This window comes from Rhodamnia argentea, chromosome 6 (genome assembly GCF_020921035.1).
Source record: "Rhodamnia argentea isolate NSW1041297 chromosome 6, ASM2092103v1, whole genome shotgun sequence".
In the NCBI taxonomy this organism is placed as follows: Eukaryota; Viridiplantae; Streptophyta; class Magnoliopsida; order Myrtales; family Myrtaceae; genus Rhodamnia; species Rhodamnia argentea.
Window position 1 is genome coordinate 23,497,510 of NC_063155.1, and position 23,969 is coordinate 23,521,478.

The window sequence follows — 23,969 nt, forward strand, 5'->3', positions numbered from 1 at the left end:
CAAATGGATTATAGTGATCAAGCTAAACTTAAATCTATAGTCAGATAATATGCAGTAAAAGGAATACCGTCTCATTCTACAGTTCTAGAGAAAAGGAACCAATACATCACGAATCACTCCTGCCGAGTACTGATTGGCCAGAAAAAATTTCAGAGTGAATTCGGAGGACCCTATCTGGATCCACCTTCCATTGTCTTATACACACAGGACGATCTCACAAATCTAGATGATCTTGCATACAGCTTTTTGGCAATGATCGAGCCACAAACACAATAGCCATTGCTGGAACCCATGAGAGAGAGAGAGAGAGAGAGAGAGAGAGAGAGAGAGAGAGAGTCAAGCAATGAGTAACAAGCCATGAGAATCGAGAATGATTGTAACAGAAGGAGAAGCAGCAATTCTTGTTGGAACCAAGTCACAAAAGCTGCTGCTGACCAAACAGCAATTCTGTTCAAGTATCAAATCACACCGAAAAAAAGAACAAAGAAATGGAGGCACACTCCTTCCCAGATCCAACATGTACAGGTGCCAGATGATGTACCCTTACATTGCATTAATGTTCTCACCTGGCATAAGGTGAAAATTTTGGATGCCCGCCCAACCAAGAATGAGGCTTGTGATGGTATTAATGAACTGAGTTGCTAGAGATTTTGACAGCTGCAGATGTCATCCAGATTATCATCCTTCGGTGACTATGGAATGGCTGCTTGAGACGCGGCGGGTACAAGCAAACCGGGTTCGATATTTATTGCCATCTCAAGTTTCTAGCACCACAAAATACGACACCTTTCATAATAAGGCCACAAGTTTCACAGTTTCATAGGCATGAGGAAATAGCACACATCTACACGAGAAATATAAACAGAATTCCATCAAAGGTGGCGGACAAACCCTGACCACTGAATCATTCCTCAAGATCTCCTTGCAGGATTACACCACTACTAATAGTCTTCAGTTTCTTCCTCATCATCGACACCTTCCGCACCCACTTCCTCGTAGTCTTTCTCGAGGGCAGCCAAGTCTTCACGAGCCTCGGAAAATTCTCCTTCCTCCATGCCCTCACCAACATACCAGTGAACAAATGCCCTCTTAGCATACATGAGATCGAATTTGTGGTCAATTCGTGAGAACACCTCGGCCACTGCTGTGTTGTTGCTGATCATGCACACAGCACGCTGAACCTTGGCAAGGTCACCCCCAGGAACAACAGTTGGAGGCTGATAATTGATACCACACTTGAAGCCAGTGGGACACCTGTTTGATCCAAAGAACATATTTTCAGCTCCGAAGCAAGATGAATGCTACAAACCTCTCGAAGAAGAAAAAAGGTCATGAAGTCACCACATTTTTTAAACAAGCACAGAAAATCATTTTGCAGTAATGGTAAACAAAACAGGCACACTTTACTTCTTGCAGTCACACGTACACTATCCAAAAGCGTGAACAACTCATTGGTACTTGCTTACAAAACACACAGAAGAAAAGTTGTCTGGCAAAACAAGTCTTTGCTGTAGCCTGAACAACAGGATACAGAAAAATTGGGCAGCCAGCAGAGTGAAAAAAAGAAAAGGATAGGGAGGAGAATAGAAAGTGACACTGCACCAAAAATTTGGCAAATTATCAAGCAGAGCTGCCAAACAAGTTCCTTTTTTCATTTTCATTAATACTACGACACAACTTTTTGCGAGCCTAGACAGTGAGTCTACGTTGTCTGAATATGTATGTCTCACTTTTCGAGATAGAGTGATGAAACAGCAACCAAGAAAAGTTTGAATTAGCATCACATTCCACAAACATAATAAGATGACCATATCCATCTTCTGACAATAAAGGTATTTCCCCTGTTACGTTGCTTTGTACTCACCACTCTCCCTGGTTCTTGCCTTGTGCTTCATAAGTAAAACCTTACTTATCGAAAGCAAAAATTGTACTCACCAGTCAACAAATTGAACAGTCCTTTTGGTTTTGATAGTGGCTACAGCAGCATTAACATCTTTAGGAACAACATCACCCCTGTACATCAAGCAGCAGGCCATGTACTTCCCATGCCTAGGATCACACTTAGCCATCATGCTTGATGGCTCGAATACCGCATTAGTGATCTCAGGAACTGATAGCTGCTCGTGATATGCCTTTTCGGCAGAGATTACGGGAGCATAAGAAGAGAGCATGAAGTGAATGCGAGGATAAGGAACCAGGTTGGTCTGGAACTCTGTGATATCCACGTTAATGGCTCCATCAAACCTTAAGGAAGTTGTCAAAGATGATATGATTTGAGATATCAATCTGTTCAAGTTGGTATAAGTTGGCCTTTCAATGTCCAGGGATCTCCTGCAAATATCGTATATAGCCTCATTATCCAAGAGCACAGCAACATCTGTGTGCTCAAGGAGGGAATGAGTAGAAAGAACACTGTTATATGGCTCCACGACGGCTGTTGAAACCTGCAAATGATAAGCGTTAGACACTGCCTACGATAAAAGAATGGCATCTTCCTATTCCGAATTTTCAGTGATCTTCTACATAATAAGATCCATCCATCTTTCAAATGAGGGGAGAACTCAAAGTAGAACAGCAATATGCAATTCCAGAATGAAAAAAATTGAATCTGCTATTGTATAAGTCAGGAGATCTTGACAGCGATTTGAGAACCACAGTTCACATATGAGCAACTAAATGGTCGTCATGTACCTGGGGAGAAGGATAGATGGTGAAACCAAGCTTCGACTTCTTCCCATAATCTACCGACAACCGTTCTAGCAACAAGGATCCCAGACCAGAACCAGTCCCACCACCGACAGCACTGAACACCAAAAATCCTTGCAACCCGGTACAGTTATCTGCCAACTTCCTCACTCGATCAAGGCACAGATCGACTATCTCCTTCCCAACTGTCGAACAACGCGAAACAGTGTTAAGAAGCAACAGAGCAAATGGCATCTATCCAAATCGGAACCGCATTAAACTTCTCCCTACCAGTATAGTGGCCTCTGGCGAAGTTGTTGGCAGCATCTTCCTTGCCAGAAATCAGCTGCTCCGGATGGAAAAGCTGCCGGTAAGTTCCAGTCCTGACTTCATCAATGACAGTTGGCTCCAGATCCACGAAGATAGCCCGCGGAACATGCTTGCCTGAGCCAGTCTCGCTAAAGAAGGTGTTGAAAGCATCCGCCGAAATGCCTACCGTTGTGTCGCTACAATGTCACAGGAGACACCCACTTAGATTTATCCTCGTAGCAAAATGACCTCTCAAACCAACAACATTACCAATGACTCGAGAACTATGCGCTAATCTGAAAATATTGTACTCAGAGGTTTCCATTAACAACTACCAACGCGAGTCGATTTCCCTTTCGATGTGCCTGACAAAACCTATAATCAGGTCAGAACAACGCCAAAAACGAGAGGCCGAAAGCTATCATCTCCACGTCCACGCACGCTCGGCCGACCTCGAAGAAGAAAGCCATTTCAACCAGATTCTCCACCATTTCAATCTTCCTCTCTAGCTAAACCACAGTCGAACAACAGGCACACAAACACAATGCAAAGAGATTTACGCGACAACCGAACAGGACCGCGGACGACGAAGCACAACATTGCAAGAGATGCGGATCGGAAGGGAAGAAGGAGAAGCCGCGGTTACCTAGGCATCATGCCGTCCGGCTGAATGTCATGCTCGAGGCAGTACAGCTCCCAGCACGAATTCCCCACCTGAATCCCCGCCTGCCCAATGTGTATGCTTATGATCTCTCTCATCCTCTCTCTCTCTCTCTCTCTCTCTCTCTCTCTCTCTCTGTGTCTCGAAACCCTAGACCTCCCAGATCTATGCGAAGACGCCCTTCTTCTTCTTCGATCTTCCTCTGCAATGGAGACTCGCGTAAATGAAAACTCTCTTACCTTCTCAGGTCCGCCTTTATATACCTGCTTCAACCTTTTGTTTTCCCTAATTCTTCTTTTTTTCTTCGCAGAATTACTTTTTAACTGGATTGGCGAGATTTTTGGAGTCCGGCGACAAGTTGCCTGGCCCCTCGGCGCCAGCCTTTTCCGTGGGACCCGCGGGGCCTCACCTGAATTGACGGTAATACCCCTCTTCACCTCAGGACCAGTCGGGTCTGGAGGGTAAAATGGGAAAATGAAATTTCGGGGGGACCGGCTGGGTTGGGCCACGTAGAGAGAAGGCCCAGAAAAGGTTCGATCTGCAAGGGTGGGGATTAGCTGGTGGATGATGCATTATCATGCGATGCTTCGTTGTCTTTTTTAGCTATTTTTGCTAAAATTCTATATTTTCGCAAACTTGTTTTACTATTTTCTTTTCTTTTTGTAGTTTTGTCATTGCCGAGGTTCCAGAGGTCTGCAATCGTAGTAGCGGCGAATTTGTGCCGTGTTATTGTGCTCTCGTGTGATTTGTACCCGTTTGTCTAGACAATCCTTACAAATGAAAACCTGTAATTTTCGATAATGAGTGAAAATCGCATGACATGGTGTCGATTTTTAATTCTTTGTACCAAGTCAAATTATGTTTTGCCTTGTTAAGCATCGGTAGGGATAGGCCCCATCATGCTGAAAATCAGAAAATGCTCTTCCTCTAGGCAGATCTCGTGAACCGCCAGATCCATGATCGGATCTAGTCGATCGCACTCGTGACTTCTTTTTCACCTTTGGATTTTTAACCGGGTCGCCACGAGTTAAAAAAAAAAATCCGGTATTGTATCGGGTTAAGGATAAGATTTGATCAGTGGGATCGGGGGAGAGTCCGATTCGGAATCTCGTGCTTTTGGGAGCGCCAAGGCTCCGACCATGTTGTCGCTCGGACTGGTCCACGTAATACCCATCTCGGCTTTAAATCTGCTGGCTGATGGACACGCCCTAACTGCCCCAGGCGTCCGGAGCTGATCTTTCTCGATTTCGGCTGATTCTTTAGTCCGCCAATGATCATCCCACTGCCGATACGAACAAAAAGGAGGCACGTTCCAGCGATACGACGTCGGAAGAAGGACCTAAGAAAATGTTATCCAAGGCGGGGGGGAAGCGCTCGGCGCTTCTTCACCCAATAACCGAAGAAATGAACAGGCGAGAAGAGTTGGCATCCCATGTGACTATATTCCTCCGGTAAGGATGCGAACAAGATCAAGATGTACACTCTGTCTTTAGAGCATGGGCAAGTGGCTTAGGTAGAATAAGAACATAACCTCGCATTTATGTAGACTTAGAACACTTTCCTATCGAGCGATGATGTGCCGTTCAATGTAAATATATCCACACTACACTTATTCATCCTTTGAACGTGCGTTTATTGATTGGTGATTCACTTTTATAGGCTTTTTCGGGAGAAAATAAAAGGTCGTACATGTCGATGGTGCAGATGAAATGCCAATGGAAATTTCAGGGCTCAATGTTAGATGTGCTTGATTGTTTCTTTTTTCACGAAAGGGAGAGGGAGAGGGAGATTAGGGGGGCCGAATATGACTTAGCTGCTCGAATTTGAGCAAGTGGTATCCTTTATGGGGCGCAACTCTGTTAGGCCCACCTAGTGGATAACAATCAGCTCGCGTATGGAGTTGAATGAAGCTCTTTAGGACCTGTCCCAAATTCGACCGTCGAACCTATGCTTGCCCCTTAGGTCCGACCGAGCCAAGCAGACCCCGTAAAGGTATGATGTACAAATTAATGGGGATAATTGCTCAAAATCTGTCTAAACATTTGCACCGTTGCAAAACAGCTCAAAACTTTGAGAGCCATTAAGCATCGTCTAAATATATGATAACTCGTGTCTTTTTAACTTGAATATTATCTACTAAAATTTTCTTAACTCCGCAAACCATGCATCTCCTTCTTTTTTTTCCTCCTTTCCTAACTTCATTAACCATGGAGATTTTGAGCAATTATCCCCAAAACTTTGAGAGCCGTTAAGCATCATCTAAATATGTTAATTTAACCCCGTAACAGGTAAGATGGCACCAAAAGTAAAAAGTCGGGAGGTAATCTATGGGTTTTCCAAAATCCGGGGACTACTATGCAAGGCCGTCGAGTGGACCGGGGGGGTTAATCTGTAACTTTTCAAAGTTGGGAAGCAATTGCGTAGCGGCCCCAAAATTCACGTGGTTTCGAGCAATTCGCCCGATCCTCTTAAAGTTGCCAAGTAGGCCCAGGCCCAAAACGACAAGGGTTGGTGAATAGCCCTTGTTTGACTTCACAGCTTGGTCATAGTGGCCGATGATAATGGGCCTACATCCTTCGTTCACTATATAGTCCATCGTCAGCCTTAGGCAGCGCTACATTTTCTCGGGTCGGGCCGGGCCCATAACCCACCAGTTTTCTCCAAGGGCAACCCACCAAGTATTGAGGATGCTTTCGAGTTCGATAAGACACGTTTTATGTATGCGCGTGCCGACTAGCGCGAATATTTAAAATCGGTAAATTTCAAGATCAAAGCTAATAAATTGTCGAGTCCAAGTATTGGTGGATAGACAGTAGGATTCGCCATCTTCGTGCTTTTCAGAAAGAACTATTTCTTTCCTTTTTCCTCCCTCCTCTCTTGTGTACCCTTTTCGTGTTCAAGAGAGTCGGCTCTCTCGTGCTTGCTTTTTTGAGTAATTAATAGCTCTCTTTCTCTTTCCCTCCCGTGAGCAATCTTTTGTGTCCGTTCGCGAAAAGTCCATGGTCAACAATTTAAGCATGAATTGCTTAGTCACGAAAGGCACTACGACTTTGTGAGTGTTTTATATAAAACACGTGATGATAATGCGTGAATCTACAGTTGAGATTATTTTGTCTCTGGCGGTATTATTAGGGAATTATTTTCCATTTTAAAATATCAACCAGATTACAAAAAAAAAATCATAGGGGAATTGGATATAAGCCTTGTGAATTCTAGAGTAACACTCATTTGCCCATTTTATTAGAATCGTTAACAACGTGTTAGCATGAGAAACCCACGTGACTTTTAAAAAATAATAGTATATTTTCAATTTTATTTTCTGGGACATCTCTCTTTTCTTCTTAATTGCCATGAAAAACGAAAAATACTAAACTTCGGATAAAACTAAATTAAGTAAAACGCTAACAATTTTAGAATACACATTAAAAGATTGTTAAGGTGTGATAAAAATATCTACTCTAATAGAACTAAATAAGACACTTTAATAAAAGGTATAAACGAGAATAAAATAAGAAGAAAAAAAGCCTCAATAAAAATAAAGGTCAATCGACATAGTTGGTTACTTGTGTGTGTGTGTATATATATATATATGTGTGTGTGTGTGTGTGTGTTTGTGGGTCAATACTCGTTATGTATATTTAAGTGATTGATAAATGTAGATAAGACTAATAAAAAAATTTCAAGAGTCATAACTGAAAAATGATCGCCTTAGCTCATACAAGGAAATGTTTAACCGAATTGTAAGGTTAATTTTTTAACGTCTTTATTGATCAATCACCTTTTCATTGATCAACGATTTAAGAGTACACCGCGAGTATCCAAGTCTTGTTATTTGACCTGTTTAGAGAAAATTCCAAATAAGAACCCAAAATGCTCTTATTTTTTTCAAATAAGAGTGTGAAGTAAATCTTATTTCAAATAAGGTGCTCAAGTGCCCTCATTATTTCAAAGAAGGGCCTTGTTGAAGGGAATTTTCATCATTTACTTTTTTTCCTTTTTTGCTTTTTTCTGTTTTCCTTTTTCTTTTCCTCTCTCGCTTCTCTACTCATTGCCTACATCGGGCGAGGATCGCCCTCACCTGCACCGGGCAAGCGAGGGAGACGTCACTAGTTCGGTAAGGCCAACCCCGGTCCTAACTTTGGCTAGCGAAGCCGGATGAGGGCGATGGTATCCCTCACCCGAGCGAATGAGGGCTTTCCTCGTTGGTGTTGGGCAAGGGCCACCCAGCCTCGCATGGGCTAGGTGGGTAAGGGTGACCATCGCCCGAGTCGAGCGACCTCCGCCGATGGCTTGGGGAGGAAAGAGAGAAAAAAGAAGAAAGATAAAGATAAAAGATAAGAAAAGAAAAAGAACAAATAAAATAAATAAAAAGCAAATAACAGAGATGCCCTTAGCTTGGTCATTCTTTACAATAATGAGAGTACTTCAAGCTTTTATTCGAACAAAATCCAATTCAAGCTCTTGTTTGAGAAATGAGAGCCCTTCGGACCCTTATTTAAAATTTTTTCATTTTTTTATTATCAATATACTTGTGACGCTCAGGAGAAAGTATAGAGAAGTAGGAGGTAACACAAGTGAGAACTCGAAATGATAGAATAATCGCCGTAGGTATCCACCTAAGGGATCAGAGCAAATAAGAACAACTCATTGTTCTAAAACCAAAGGTATTAATTTATCAATTAATCAAGTCTGCCTTTTTATTCATCACAGTATGCTTATATAGACGAGCATGGAATACTCCTCCAAGCATGAGTAACTCTTCATAGGAAACAAACTTACACATAGGAACTTGAAAAATAATAAAGTCCTAGAAACTGGAAAATGACATTAAATACTTTAGCAACTCGAATCGTGACTCTTTTAGAACTTAAACAACATTTACTAGACCTCGAAAAAGATGAATGATAATGGTAGTTGGTTGAAGGTCTTCAATACCTTGACTATTCTTAAGCTGTCGAATTGATGTCCTTCGATGAATGTGAAATTGACTATCGACGGACGCTTGAGAATCGATAACGAGTAGATCGTCGGCTATGAGGAGTTCAATCAGTAACTAGGAAGTCCGTAACTCCTTTGCATTGTCGGCATCTTTAGGGAGGAGGGTGATAGACTTAGTAAATGGTACAATATGCTCATTAGTAGGCAAAAAAAAAAAACAAAAGGGGGCAATATGTAATATTTCCAAATTAAAAAATTATTTAACCATTGCTTTTGAGTTCCGTGATTTCGAACACGGCACATATTTCAAAATTCCGAAGTGGTGGAAGGCTCATTTAACCCAATTCTCGGTCATCGCTCTCATCACAAGACAGATGTTAACAACCCATTCTTTAACGGTTGCAGTTGAACAAGCATTTAGCGCTGGAGGATTAATTTTGGACGACCGTCGTTCAAGATTAAATCCGGATGTTGTGGAGGCTCAAGCTTGTGTCCATGATTGGACAAAGGCTAAATTTCGACAATAAGAGCTAAATCAAGACGACGAATTTTTCAAAGATGACAGTGGAGATACCACTGTTATGGATACCACAATGGGTAGCGACGATTGACGATGAGGTAAGCCGAGGTTATCAAAGGTAAAAGAACTACATGAGCTTTGATTCTTCTATCCTCAAGAAGATATGTATGCGCTTAATGATAATTCATTAAGTTCAAACCTCTTCCCTCTCCCCTTTTTTCCCCCAAATTTGATTACAATGTACAATTTGATTATAATTTATTATTTTTATTTCATAATGTATTATATATAATTAAATTTTAAATTCGGAACCGGAACCGGCTCTTGAACAGGTCCGAAACAGGCGGTTCCGAACCGGAACTGGAACCGCCGGTTCATGGCCCATGGCCATGTCTAATCACAGTATGCTTGTATAGACGAGCATGAAATACTCCTCCAAGCATGAGTAACTCTTCGTAGGAAAGGAACTTACACATAGGAACTTGAAAAATAATAAAGTCCTAGAAACTAAAAAATGACATTAAATACTTTAGCAACTTGAATCGTGACTCTTTGAGAACTTAAACAACATTTACTAAACCTCGAAAAAGATGAATGATAATGGTAGTTGGTTGAAGGTCTTCAATACCTTGACTATTCTTAAGCTGTCGAATTGATGTCCTTCGTTGAATGTGAAATTGACTATCAACGTACGCTCGAGAATCGACAACGAGGAGATCGTCGGCTACGAGGAGTTTGATTAGTAACTAGGAAGTCCGTAACTCCTTTGCATTGTCAGCATCTTTAGGGGGGAGAGTTATAGACTTAGTAGATGGTGCAATCTGCTCCTTAATAGGCAAAAAAGACAAAAGGGAGTAACGGGTAATATTTTTGAATTAGAAAATTATTTAACCATTGCTTTTGAGTTCCGTGATTTCGAACACAGCACATATTTCAAAATTTCGAAGTGGTAGAAGGCTCATTTAACCCAATTCTCAGTCATCGCTCTCATCACAAGACATATGTTAACAATCCCTTCTTTAACGGTTGCGGTTGAACAAGCATTTAGCGCTGGATGATTAATTTTGGACGAATACCGTTCAAGATTAAATCCGAATGTTGTGGAGGCTCAAGCTTGTGTCCATGATTGGACAAATACTAAATTTCGACAATAAGAGCTAGATCGAGACGACGAATTCTTCAATGATGATAGTGGAGATACCACCGCTACGGATATCACAACGGGTAACGATAATTGACGATGAGATAAGCTGGGGTTATTAAAGGTAAAAGAACTACATAGACTTTGATTCTTCTATCCCCAAGAAGATATGTAGGCGCTTAATGATAATTCATTAAGTTCAAACCCCTTTCCTCTCCCTTTTTTTTCCCCTCCAAATTTGATTACAATGTACAATTTGATTATAATTTATTTTTTTATTTTATAATGTATTATATAAAATTTAAATTTAAATTCGGAACCGGCCTGGAACAATAAGTTCTGAACTAGAACCGGAATCGCCGGTCCATGAACTGGAACCAGCGGTTCATGGCTCGTGGCCATGTCTAATCACAATATGCTTATATAGACGAGCATGGAATACTCCTCCAAGCATGAGTAACTCTTCGTAGGAAAGGAACTTACACATATGAACTTGAAAAATAATAAAGTCCTAGAAACTAAAAAATGACATTAAATGCTTTAGCAACTCGAATTGCGACTCTTTGAGAACTTAAACAACATTTACTAGACCTTGAAAAAGATGAATGATAATGGTAGTTGGTTGAAGGTCTTCAATACCCCGACTATTCTTAAGCTGTCGAATTGATGTCCTTCGATGAATGTGAAATTAACTATCGACGGACGCTCGAGAATCGATAACGAGGAGATCGTCGGCTAGGAGGAGTTCGAACAGTAACTAGGAAGTCTGTAACTCCTTTGCATTGTCGGCATCTTCGGGGAATGCTCCGGCATCAACTTGTCCTCCGTACTAATTACTGTTTCTTTTTTCTAAAATGTTTTATTAGTTACATTATTATTTTCATCAATTTTTATTTCCATAATCATTATTGATATCTTTTTATTTTTAGCTAATTTATTTTTCTTTAATTTCATCTTTGCAAAATTCTAGGGTGAAAGAAAGATTTTCATAGAAAATGAGATTAAAAAAATGCACATTTACTTGATAAAAGTCAAGTGCATTGCTCATACTAATGAAAATGATGACGGTGCAACGAAATGAAATTCACGAGAGCAACGCATAACAGTTAAAAGTTTAAGGGTACACATGTATCGTCACAAAGTCAGAGATAGTTTTGTGCAATTTCCCCGAGAATCATATGAGAATTCACAAGTCAAAATTTGCATACTATCAAAGTCTCAAGTGCTGCCGGCAAAGAAAAAGTTAAGTCGCATCCATTGCAAGATTTGAATGAAAAAGTAAAAGGGAAAGCATATATAGATAACCACAATTATCTCAAAAAAGCATAGCAATTGCGCATACATTATTTTGGATTTACATTATCCGCACGCACAAAATATCTTAATTTAATCAAATTCACAACGAGTTGCGCTTTTTCCACTTGCTAACACACTCCCTAAAATTATTTTTTTGACTATAATATCATTTACGGGTCCCGCCTTTTAGCACATCATTTTTATTGACAATTATTAATTTCAAACATGGGCCCCATTTTGTGTTTTCTTTATTTATTTTTCTTCCCTATCTCTCTCTTTACATGTTCATTGCCTTCTTCCTCCTTGCTGTTCGCTTGCTTCTCCGCGTCGCCGCCCCTTGCGCCTAGACCCGCGGCCCACTAGAGCCGAGCTTAGTCTTCTCGGTGAAGATGGTTCAGAACCTCATCGAGGAGAGCAACGAGAAGCAATTGGTGGCAAAGCGCAGTCGCAACGGTTGTAATTGTGTCAACGACAGCAAGAACAACAGTAGCTTCGAAGATGAATTAGACATGTGCAAAGGCTTCATCGAGTCGGTGACCGGCAGATTATCGAGCGAGTTTGGATGTTCTCAAGTTGAAAATACTGCATCTCTCGAAAGGTATCTCTAAAGTAGATGTTGATTGATAGAGGGCTACAATTCCTCCACAATCCATATGATTAAAACCTCCTCTTTCCTTGTCGGTACTCTCTCTCTCTCTCTCTCTCTAGTTCCTCAAGCTCATCATCATCGAATTGGATCTTCATCCTAAAAATCGTTTAGGCATATAGTGGGGTCAAACGATGCTTTGCCAATTTTGTGCCCCTTTACGAAGAGTATACAATAATCAGGAAGGTCTTGATGATGGCGAGTCAAGGCCACGAGGAGTGGCGACGTGGAGAAGCAAGCGAACGGCGCATCAGGGTCAGAGGTGTGGGTGAACGTACTTAGTAAGAAGACGATGGACACGCAAAGAGAGAGTAGAGAGATAGGGAAGAAAAAGAAAAAAGGTAAATATAAAACGAGGCCCACAATGGATATTATAGTCAATACACTACTTTTATGGAGTGTGTTAGCTAGAAAGGGAATGGAAAAAGCGTGACTGTTTACAAAACTTATAGATATACCGTGAATCTCTATATAGTTTATTCATTGACCCATAACCCTAGATCGCGACAAAAGAAAAATCTATACATATGTTCCCAAAGATTCAAGATCCAATAACGAATCCTCTTCTTAAAAAGAAAGAATCTCGACGGATAATTTACGGTGGATATTGGGCGCTCTGTTAGAAATGTTTTCTGCTATGTTATTCCAATCTCTAAAACCTATAAAAGTCACGGACGAATTAAGACGTTCACTAAGAAAACAAATTGTTCATTTGAAAAAGTAGAATAAAACGGAAAAAAAAGAGAAAATTACAGAGAAGAATCACTTAAAAAAAAAAATTGTTGTGACAAGAAAAGAGGGAAAATCAAGTGGGCACATCACACATGCGAAGCAATAAAAGGACATATTCGACGTGACGTCGCAGGAATATAAGCAGGCCAATGGCCAATGGCATCTCGCAAAATAACAAAATCCTTAAATTAGACAGTGCCAAAAAAGAAAAAGAAAAAGAAAATCCTTAAAATAAACGGACAAGAGAGAGAGAAAAAAGAAAAAGGAAAACAAAAATCCTTAAAATGGGCCAATGGAATCGTCTCGTTTTTAGGTCAGGCGGTCCAAGCAACTTGTGGCTGTGGCGGCGGCGATTCCGAGGAGGATCGGCGCAACAAAGACTGTAGGGACACTTTCGTAATTTTGGATTCTTTTGAAGACCCAAGGATTTGTTAGCCTCCTGCCGAAAGAGAAAAGACATTGGCAAAAATATGGGAAAAAGACCAAATCAACTATAAAACGAGAATTTCGACCCAAAATAAATAAATAAATAAATAATAAAACGATAATGTCGACCCAAAAAATTAATAATAATAAAACCAGAATTCCAACCCAAAAAAAGACTGTAAAACGAGAATCACACGAAAATATACATATTAATAAGGGAAAATGACACAAGTACCTAAACTTTGAACTCAATATATAATGCGGTTTCCGAACTTTTAATTTTTTCAATTTAGCCACTGAAATTTAATCCAATGTGTAATGTGATCCATAAATTTTAATTTATTCAATTTAGTTCATAGACTATATGAAGATGATCAATGTTATCCTTTATTTTAAATTAATGAAAGGACTACATTGAATATTTTCATATAGTCCATAATCTAATTTGAATATGTATCAAAAGTTATAGAGACTATATAGATAAAACTAAAAGTTCGGGGATTACATTAAATAAATTAAAAGTTTAAAAATTCACATTGGACGAAATTCAAAGACTATTTGCGTCAGTAGTCCTACTTATGATGGATTTTTGTTTACATTGGAAAAATGGTCGAGCACTTTGTAATCATCGCATAGTGAAGTTTGATCGATTGAGTTGAGTTTGTTTAGGAAAGATGGTATGAGGCATGAGGGGAATTGACAACTGCATGGTGTGGAGATTAATAACTATATGGCATGGTCATCGATAGTTATATGATGTGGTTATCGCAGAGGGCGAAGGAGGATTGGCATGTACCAACTCATTGACAAAGCCTATGGTGACCAATTATCGTGAAACTTGGCTAAGTGTTGGACACAAAGAAGATGGTTAGGTATATTGAATAGGGACACCGGTATCGAGTGACGATAGAGTGTTCTAGCGAATTTGATAGTTGTAATTACTTATGGATAATGTCTCATCAGAACGCAAACAATACTCCTAAAATTTTGGGAAACGTGCACTAGTAAGAGCAATAACCGCTATATCTGTATCATGCTTAGGAGGTTATAAACATCCGCTACATTCGTTGAAAAGGAAAAATCTATCTCGAACGTAAATTTCCAATGTTCTTAATCGATATTTTAACTTTTACCTTATCATCTTGAATGTGCATTTAACGTTATCCGTACTTTTACTTTTAGAATTTGCATTTCATCCTCATTTTAAATGCCTAGACTGTTACGGGGCTGTCCTCACAAAAAGCGAAGAATCAACTTCTTAATCGTAAATCCTCATTTTTCGTGAAATAATTTTAAAGTTGTCACGGTCCTTTTTTTTTTAATCTCGTGATTGGCTTCATCGAAATAAATCTTGCGTAGGTAATTCACACGACATGTGAAAAGACCGTTCAGAAAACTGGAAATATGCTAAGACGAGCCCCAAAACTCGTTGGAGGTGACTTCGAAGCCCATCACATCGCGAAGATACCGATGGTCCCAAGTTTATCTCCGGCGGAATTAGTAAGAAATTCTCGGCGCCATACAAAAAACAGTCCAGACACGCAGCTGTCGCGTTCAATGACCATCCTGCCCCTGAACATCTCTCACAGGAGCTGCAGAACAAAAAGCAAAAACGCCGGGTCCGGTCTCATCAGACATGGAAAAGTCAATGTTGATACACTCTCGAGCGAAGTTGACCTTGAAGACGGAGCTCGCGAACCACGTTTGGAGAACAGATCTTCGAAAGTTTGGTGGGGAGTTGGCTTGGAATGAGTAGGTAAGTAAGCAAAGAGCTCCATGTTGGGTCCAAAATGGTGGGAGTTTTAAGACGGGAGGTTTGACCCAATGAGATAGGCCATTCGGTTTAGATTCGACTTATCTCGACTATGCATGACTTGCTAACCCTATTGAGATAAATTGACTAATCCCACCGCAAGTCTTTTAAGAAATAATGCTCAAACGAGTGACGAACGACTAGACATACTCGATAAAATAGAAAAAAAAACGTGCAAGGAACGATCTAGAAACAACAGATGCGATATTGGGCAGCTCATCGTTAATTCAATCGCTAAGAGGAAGGCGCTAAATTTAAAAATCACACTAGCAAAATGCCTAATAAGTGATTCGAAAGTTTTCGTGTTCGAAAAGAAAAGAAAGGTGCAATATCGTAAATTTACGCAAAATCGGAGGCCAAACACCAAGGCGTTTTCCTTCTTCACAGGAAGCAAGTGGACTTGTCAGGTTTTTTTTTTTGCAATTTCATTACATTTCTTATTTATTTATTTTTTAAAAATTAATATTTATGGTGGTCGCCTTACTTCCTCCATCTGTCTCCGCTCTCTCTCCAGTCTCTCTGCAGCGACGCACGAAAGCCCCTCCTTTTCTGTGCTCTCTCTCCCTCACCGCGTTGAATCTCCAGCGAGGATCCGAATCGCCGAATGGGAGACGCGAAGAAGCCGAAGTCCGGCGGCGTTTGGCCCACCGTGAAGCCCTTCGTCAATGGAGGTGCCTCCGGCATGCTCGCCACCTGCGTCATCCAGCCCATCGACATGATCAAGGTAACCACGGAAACGCATCGTCGGGGGGGTTTTCCTTCCTTTCGCGCTTCATTGTCGAGGTCTCGCGTTCAATCTCCCGGTTTCGCTTGCGCACGCCGTCTTTTTGGGTTGGTCTGCTTCCGTGACCTGTGACCGATTCTGCTCAGATTCGTTCTCTCTGGTTTATGCATTTTGGTTTGCATTGGAGTGGGATCAGTCCGTTGTTTCAGATCTACGGCCGAGCGGTTGGATTTGCTCCTCTTTTTGGGTGTTGATTTTCGTTTGGTGTGTAGGTGAGAATCCAATTGGGTCAGGGATCAGCAGCTCAGGTGACAAAGACCATGCTAAGGGAAGAGGGCATTGGCGCTTTTTACAAGGTATCTAGCTCTTCTGGTTTTGTTTCAAGTCTGTAATTTTTCCTTCCTGCCTGCCTGCCTAGTCGATCTGGTAGTCAAAGCTGAAGTCTGTAATGGCAACTGTTGTTAATAATCTCAAGACGGGCGCTGTTGCATTTTTCGCTTGAGCAGTGACTTGATCTGCCCACTGGTTCTAATACCGATGTGTTTGAGCAGGGACTTTCTGCTGGTCTGCTTAGACAGGCCACCTATACTACTGCACGGCTTGGATCATTCAGGTGAGTGTTTTGCAAGTATCTTGTCATACAGTATCGCTGATGGATAGTTTCACGCGTTGTGCCCGTGTGAGTCGTGCTTGTTTAATTTGTTGCTCAATTAGCTCATCGCTACTTGCACGTGTTTGAACTCCATCTTGCAAACTTATGGCCTCGCAGTTTACTCTCTCTTATCTTGACCCCATAAGCATTACTTAATAGGTTTTTCTTTTCCTTCTGCTAGGATTTTGACTGCTAGAGCTATGCAAGCTAACGATGGGAAGCCTTTACCTCTATACCAGAAGGCCTTGTGTGGGTTAACTGCCGGTGCTATTGGAGCTTGTTTTGGTAGTCCGGCAGATTTAGCTCTTATTCGTATGCAAGCTGATGCCACGTTACCTGCGGCTCAACGGCGGCATTATACCAATGCCTTCCATGCTCTTTATCGCATTGTTGGTGATGAGGGAGTTTTGGCACTCTGGAAGGGAGCTGGCCCTACTGTGGTGAGAGCAATGGCTTTGAACATGGGAATGCTGGCGTCCTATGATCAGAGTGTTGAGCTTTTCAGGGACTCACTTGGTTTTGGTGAAGGTGCTACTATTATGGGTAAGAAGATTATTTTGTGCCAGTTGTTATATGAAGTATAAAACAAAAAAGTATCATCTTTAATATTTTTTTTGAGCTGAAACTTACTGAATTTGAATGCCTGCAATGTGACTCCATTGGAGATTTATTCATTTTGTTAGTTGCATGGTTATTATTTTAAGGTCTTGTCAAACCATCTGTCCATCCTCTGCACCATCTTGGTATACTGTATTTTTACCTGTATTCTATTTAAAAGTGTGATGAACTGAATTTCTGCCCTCTAGTGTGATTATATGAGAATTTATGACTCATGCTAATTGGTCGACTGATTTGGCCCTTTGGCAGCTTGTAAATTCTGAATTTCCCATTTAATGATGTGAGGGTGATGGGTCAACGTTCAACCCTGGTTGCCAACTCAAAGTAATGGCCATGTTTTTAGCCATATCAACAATTTATGATAACTAGAGTATTTTGTTGAAGTAAATATCTGCCACGAAGTAATGTCCTAGCCCATAAGTTTCTACACTCTGATGGAACTGTCCAGTTTGAATTACCTTCAGATTTTTTAAGTTCCTGTTAAGGTGGTGTTGATGTGAGCAAGAACCATGGTGTAACTTGCTGGGGAAAAAAATCAATACCAAGTTTTCTACAATGGTCGTTTGCATTTTTAACGATTCATTTAGGCCATAGATCATGTTTTGTGCTTGGGGACAAACTGCAAGCACCATAATGTGGTCACGTGAGATTGGTTGGCTAATTTTACACGTGCATTGGCCTGGTAACCTGCTTTCGCTGCTTCAATTCTGCAGTTGGTATATTATGTATGCCGGAGTGCTGCTTAGTTAACTGGATATACTCAGCAAAGTCTTCTAATTTGTCTATCTGATGTACTGATGGGTTTGTAAAGCTTATGCAAGGATAATATGTTGTTCCACCAGAAGAATCAAGGAACAATTACACTGAAAAGCTGCATTAAGTTGCTTGAACATACAAAGGCTCAATGAGATAAGCCTCACAGCACTAGGACTATTATGTCATTTTTGAAAAGGGATTCCCTATGGTAGATGATCTTAAAGTTTTTCTGCATCATTTGTAGTGGTGTTATAGTTTGTGATTAGTGACCTGGTCTAGTCATTATTTATCAAGAAGCAAAACAGTGTTTTCTGTATACTTCCTGCTTTTGCTTCAAACGATATGCTGTTTTCTTGTTATTTCACTACTCTTTTACATGAAGAGACCTGTAGCAAATACTCATCCACTAGGGTTCACTTAGAAATGCTCATAATCTGTCATCAAGGTTTCCAGTTTAGTAGTAGTAGAGAGAGCTCCTTCGCATAATCTAATGTTCTCTCCTTGACGTGCTTCTTTCCTTTTTCTATTGAGGACCCACAGAATAGGTTGTTAGCATAAATGGCACATGCTGAAGCCTCCTTCTAGCTTCAGGCATTTGGTAAAAAATTCATTTCAGCGCTTTCATCTATGGCTTTCTTCTATACATACACAAGTACGATCATAGTTCCGCATGACTGAGACATCTGAAAATTCGTTCCAGAAGTGAGGCAAGGGCTTTATTTGCTTCCAATCGTACTCTCTAGAAAGTTTTATTTCTGTCCCTTTGTGTAATTTGTAGTGAATTGTAATTTCTTTGGCCTGCAACTTGCTAACAGTTAGTGTTTTGTGGAAATTTTCTTGATGCAAGCAAAAAGCAACCACGTCCGGGCTTTTTATGGATCATGTACACCGGTTACGTTAATATCAGTTGGTTGAGCTGATTCTAATGCTAGTGTCTCATTTCCTTGCATACTTTTGCAGGGGCTAGTACTGTGTCAGGTTTCTTCGCTGCCGCTTGCAGTTTACCTTTTGATTATGTCAAAACCCAAATTCAGAAAATGCAACCTGATGCTGAGGGAAAGTATCCATACACTGGCTCCTTGGATTGTGCAATGAAGACCCTGAAAGCCGGAGGGCCGTTCAAATTTTACACTGGCTTCCCTGTGTATTGTGTTAGAATTGCGCCTCATGTGATGGTATACTCTCTCTCTCTCTCTCTCTCTCTCTCTCATGGCCACACATGGATGCTTGCCACTTGTGAATGTTTATCGATGTTGATAACTAATTTTTTTTTTTGTTTGGTTGATTTTTGCTTTTGCAGATGACTTGGATATTCCTCAACCAAATCCAGAAGTACCAGAAGTCCCTTGGGTTATAGAATTTAAGCTGATGGGATTGTTTTCCAAGTTCACTATCATTAATAAGGATTTAAAATACATTTTTGCTGTGTTGAAATCTTAGACAGGATTGGCGATATCACACCCCCAAATGCGGAATTTTTCTTTTCTATGATGCAACCGAAGTAGGCTCTCTCTCAATATGTCTTGATTTGTAGCAGTAATTCTTTTTGGGGGGTTATCATATAGGACACTACAGTCTTCTTATTCTTGGGTGTTTTAAGGGAATTACTCGGCTGAAGAGCTTTTAGGGAAAGATTGCTCCAAGTGAAATAAGCTTTGTACTGAGAGGATAACTGATTTTCTTTTTCAGAACCTACTTACCTTAGTTGCTTTTCTGGATGGGTTTATCATCCACTGAAGTGATCAATTGAGGTTGCTTCACTCTTGTTGGATACTATGTTTCTCTGTTATTGGTATCAGAGAGAACTGTTCTTTGTTTTCATTGAAGAGGTGAAGTTGGCTTGTTTTCTGTTTTGGTTTGTTATGGTTTCCCTTCTCATTTGGTACTATGTTTATTCCCATCTCTTGTTAGATACTATGTTTCCCATTATTCGTTTAATCAAAATCTGGAATGACTTGGGCTTAAACCGAGATGTTTAGTGATAGAAACATCAAGGTTGGCACTGGCAGGAGAGTGGACAAGATTTGTCAAATTCATGAAGTAGAGAAGATAACATAAGTCCTTGCCAACGCCATTTTGGCTTGCGTTTTGCATCTTCGGGTTTCTATAGATCCGATACTTTCGTATCAGAGTTTTCAGAACCGATAGCGAATAGGCAGCGCGAGTATTAGTTAACTTTCTCTTGAAACTTCAGAGGTCAAAAGTGTCGTACACTGAAGCTAAAAAGAGGCATTTTAAACTGTGAATGCCTATGTGAAGATGCAAAGTATGTTAGAAGACGATGCGAGGAAGGAGATGTCGCTTATTAGCCATTTTCCCCTTGATTGCTTAATCGCAGCCACAAGTAAAGAAAGAGTAGTTTACCCATCTTTTTCGCTGAAAGCCATTGTGTATCCTTCGAAATTTCAAATGATAATGAATACCCACGAGTTCGGTTACCTCATGTTTGATTTGGAGATTCCTCGACCTCGTCCAGAATTTTGACAAGTCTGCGGGCTTGTAGAACAGCCGGTGTTTCCCATTCTGAAAAATTTAGGGAACACATATGGACAGATTCGGAAACCCAAATGATTAGTCGAGTCGGTTGAGATTAGGCTTGGAATGCAGCAAAAGGGGTCATGGGTTCAAGTCCCGGCCAAGACGACTTTCTTGAAGCCACCTCCGAGAGCCTTGGCCCTTCTGCTCGGGTGCTGGGGGTGAGACGCGAGTGCGCGCTACCGTCGCTCTGGTGGGGATATCGCATCCCAAATGCGCACGATGGTATCAGAGTAACTGGGGTTTAATCCGGGCAATGCCTTTGCGTCCTAGGCTAAAAGTCTAGCGATCCCCGGTACATGCCACGACCGCCCGGTAGAATTTACGTCAGCTAATACTAGTTTCGCTTCGATTGGTCGAGAGATCTAAAAATCTACAGTTCAAGTTTTCAACACGGTCCGCCCTTTCGACCTAAAAAAAAAAGACTCGGTAAGCCCAGAGCCGAACGTTCTCTCCCCCTCAAATCGTAGGTAAAAAAGGGTGCGACTTGAGAGAAGTAGAACTGCTGTAGACCCATTCGGCGCAAAACAACGGACATATTCATCTGTCTTTAACCATGCAAGGGGCCCACGATGTTCCCGGCTCATAAACGGACGAAACTCATCCCCCCCCCATGTGCGTCTTCTTCCCCATCATCTGGTCCTTAGGCCACATGCTGTTGCTCAGTTCCCCATCCCACATTGCTTTTTCTTTCTTCTTTTTACCAAATGTTCTTTTTGACGAGTACATTCACCAGCCTAAATTCCTTCAGTTCATCAAATGAGCTGAGGAAATATCTCAAGAATTAGGTAGGATCCGAGCTGAAACTCGAGCCATGGGAATGGGTGCGTGCTCATTCCCACACATTTCTACTGAAAAACAGAGTACTTCGGATGGCTTCTTGGATTGGAGTTTGATGATGAACCAGAGCAACAATGTCCCAACAGCAGAAGAAGGGAGTTCGAATTCATGGAAGCCCGAGGGAATTTTATTTCTTCAAAACAGGGTATTCATAGATAAAAGTCACAACAGCCCAGAAAGCATATCATGCCCAATGCCTTCGAACATATGAATATGAATCAGATTAAAAGTGAAAAAGAAGAAAACCCAGAAACAAATCATCATCCCTTCATCAACCACAGACCCAACCACAATCTCACTAAAGATCCTAACTTTATAATAAAATAAGGAAGAGAAACCAAGCCAACCCCACAACCTCTCTCTCTCTCTCTCTGCCCTCCAATCCTCTTCTCCCGCCGCAAACTCATCAGCCAAGAGCTAAATAGAGAGAGAGCGAAAGCAAGAGGAAATAAGCGATCTCGCCGCCTACGTTGCTCCTCATCGTGCGAGCCTCAGAACAAGAAGCCCAAAGCAAGAGCTGCCACGGAGGCGAAGAAGGTGGGGACGAAGGCGGAGGCGTCCGAGGCCGGGCTCGGCGCCGGGGCTTCGGCGGCGGTGGTGGTCTGGGCGGCGGCGAGAGCCAGGAGCGCCACCATCAGGGTCACGAAGAGCTTCATCCTCATTGCCTCCATTTCTGTGCTTTTCTTGGAAGGATTGCAAAACTTTCTTGCTGGCTCGAAACGATGAACAGAGAGATATATTATGCAGAGCAATTCAGCGTCAATGACAACGGTCGTGGCGTGACGAAGGATGGGTCATACCTTACATATTTATACACTGACAACGGACATCTCTCTCTCTCTCTCTTCGTTGTTCTTACCTTTTTGAAAAAAAAAAAATTGGGAGGGGAGAGAGAGAGAGAGAGAGAGAGAGAGAGAGAGAGAGACGTTAGGGTTTTGACAGAGTGGAACAGGGGGGGGACAGAGTTGCCATACAGCTGTCTCCTCTCGCCTTTTGGGGCCTCCCCTCTGGCTGTCCTCTCTACTCCTGTGTTTTCCTAATCACCTTTCTTTTTTTCTCTTTTACATTGCTTTTTTTTGGGGGGGATAATACCATAAAAAACTCTAAATTAATGTGCACATAATAAATTTATTCAAAATTATTTTTTTTACCACAAAAAACTACAAACCGGTACACCTATTATAAATTTCCCCAAAATAATTTTTTGATCACAAAAAACTCTAAACCGATACATTTATGATAAATTTATCCTAAAATGGTATACATATGACAAATTATTTTATGTTAATTTTTGTAAAATTAAGTTAATATCACAAAAAACTCTGAATTGGTATAACTGTGATAAACGGAGAATAAAAAGCCTAAACCGATAAACCCGTCTACCGACACGTATCATTTAACTTAGAAATTTAATGGTAAAATTTAACGAAAATTGATGGAGGATAAATTTATTTTTTTTATCTGGTTCTATCCTATCTATACAAGTCATATTGCCTACCCTATGTGCCGTGTGCAGGTTACGAAACCTTACTCTCTCCTCACGCGTCCCCACCTCATTCTCCCCGAAAGGAAGGGATTCGACCACCGAGAAATTTCCTAGTGGTTGACGATAAATTTGTCACATGTATATCAATTTGGAGTAAATTTATTGTATACCAATTTGAAATTTTTTGTGATCAAAAAATTAATTTGAGTTAAATTTATACATCCATCACAGATGTATAAATTTAAGGTTTTTCTTGATATTATTAACCCATTACCAAAATTTTCATTCCCAAAACAGAAATCATCTTTAAAATCTACTGGGGTAACTGTAGTTTACTTTTGCTCCCCAAGCCACACAATATTCCATTCAAGTCCAAAATGACCCCCTACCTCTCTCTTATATTTACGTCGAGTCCTCATTCTTGTTTTGGTGATTCGATTCGATTCGATTCGATCGAGAACGAGAATGCATGAGCCCGCAGAGCCCATTTGATATGGACAGCTATGCCATAGGCGCAACTGATTTACATGCTGCGATTCCACATATCTTTTAACCGTCGCGATCGCGAAGGTGATGCAGCGGTAATGTATCTCCACACCTTCCTCTGTTTTTCGAAGCTAAAATTGCCGCGATTTGAAATAACCACCATATCGGATTCGAATCCAAGGCGACCGGCTCCTTTCAAATTTGCCGATGCTTCCCTTGCCTTTTCAGAAAAAGAGAGAGAGGAAAGAAAGGTGGGTCATGTCGTGGGTTGAGGTGCAAACATCAAGAACAACCGAGGATTCAAATTTGAAACCAGCCTCCCAAAAGCTCCGCACCAGTTAGTTCTCTCAGTTCTATACAGTACCATCTTCCCCGCGCGTAGAAAGAGTTCATCACAGAGGCTCAAGAACTCAGATATCTGCTCTGGCTCACGTAAATTATTCTAAATCTATTCTGTCATTTTCCTTTAAATTAATCAGACAGGGGAAAAGAATGAGATTCTTTAATGGAGGGATTGAAGAAACAAGAAAGGACGAGCCAAACTCTGTGCTGGCAATGGCATGGAGTCAATTATAGGACAAAACATGGGGTGACACATTTGGAACTCTCTCGTCATGTGCAACCCAACATCACTGATTTTTCTTCTTGTTGCAGATGTCAATGATTTCATCCAACAGGACACCACCCAAGCATTACCAAGTTTCA

The 23,969-nt window shown here is 41.0% G+C and overlaps 3 protein-coding genes across 5 annotated transcripts; 1 reads left to right on the plus strand and 2 right to left on the minus strand.

The window, feature by feature from the left end:
- Positions 1–722: 722 nt before the first annotated feature.
- On the minus strand, positions 723–21,776 carry LOC115753192 (tubulin alpha-5 chain). 3 transcript variants are annotated; one of them, XM_048280309.1, is made up of 6 exons: positions 21,648–21,776; positions 3,641–3,770; positions 2,977–3,191; positions 2,692–2,891; positions 1,936–2,444; positions 723–1,254 (listed from the first exon to the last, which is right to left on the minus strand). In XM_048280309.1, the coding sequence occupies exons 1-6, from the start codon at positions 21,697–21,699 to the stop codon at positions 942–944; spliced, it is 1,419 nt and encodes a 472-aa protein (XP_048136266.1). In that variant the 5' UTR covers positions 21,700–21,776; the 3' UTR covers positions 723–941. The 3 variants fall into 3 exon arrangements, with proteins under 3 accessions (XP_048136266.1, XP_048136267.1, XP_030547567.1); XM_048280310.1 differs by having other exon boundaries at positions 3,641–3,774; XM_030691707.2 differs by lacking the exon at positions 21,648–21,776 and adding an exon at positions 3,795–3,933 and having other exon boundaries at positions 3,641–3,762.
- On the plus strand, positions 12,210–19,688 carry LOC115753194 (mitochondrial dicarboxylate/tricarboxylate transporter DTC). The gene is made up of 7 exons (XM_048280312.1): positions 12,210–12,256; positions 15,722–15,891; positions 16,164–16,247; positions 16,443–16,504; positions 16,725–17,086; positions 18,878–19,092; positions 19,218–19,688. Exons 2-7 carry the CDS (start codon positions 15,772–15,774, stop codon positions 19,272–19,274), a joined length of 900 nt encoding a protein of 299 aa, XP_048136269.1. The 5' UTR covers positions 12,210–12,256; positions 15,722–15,771; the 3' UTR covers positions 19,275–19,688.
- On the minus strand, positions 21,398–22,088 carry LOC115753199 (arabinogalactan protein 13-like). Its single transcript, XM_048280313.1, has one exon. It carries the CDS (start codon positions 21,961–21,963, stop codon positions 21,784–21,786), a length of 180 nt encoding a protein of 59 aa, XP_048136270.1. The 5' UTR covers positions 21,964–22,088; the 3' UTR covers positions 21,398–21,783.
- Positions 22,089–23,969: the final 1,881 nt, after the last annotated feature.

Coding starts and splice junctions, on each gene's coding strand:
- LOC115753199 (XM_048280313.1), bottom strand. CDS start 21,963: ATGGAGGCAATGAGGATGAAGCTCTTCGTGACCCTGATGGTGGCGCTC.
- LOC115753194 (XM_048280312.1), top strand. CDS start 15,772: ATGGGAGACGCGAAGAAGCCGAAGTCCGGCGGCGTTTGGCCCACCGTG. Junction 16,505..16,724: donor GCACGGCTTGGATCATTCAG/GTGAGTGTTTTG, acceptor TCCTTCTGCTAG/GATTTTGACTGCTAGAGCTA. Junction 17,087..18,877: donor TGAAGGTGCTACTATTATGG/GTAAGAAGATTA, acceptor ATACTTTTGCAG/GGGCTAGTACTGTGTCAGGT.
- LOC115753192 (XM_048280309.1), bottom strand. CDS start 21,699: ATGAGTTTGCGGCGGGAGAAGAGGATTGGAGGGCAGAGAGAGAGAGAG. Junction 3,192..3,640: donor CCGGACGGCATGATGCCTAG/GTAACCGCGGCT, acceptor GTGACATTGTAG/CGACACAACGGTAGGCATTT. Junction 2,892..2,976: donor CGCCAGAGGCCACTATACTG/GTAGGGAGAAGT, acceptor GTTGTTCGACAG/TTGGGAAGGAGATAGTCGAT.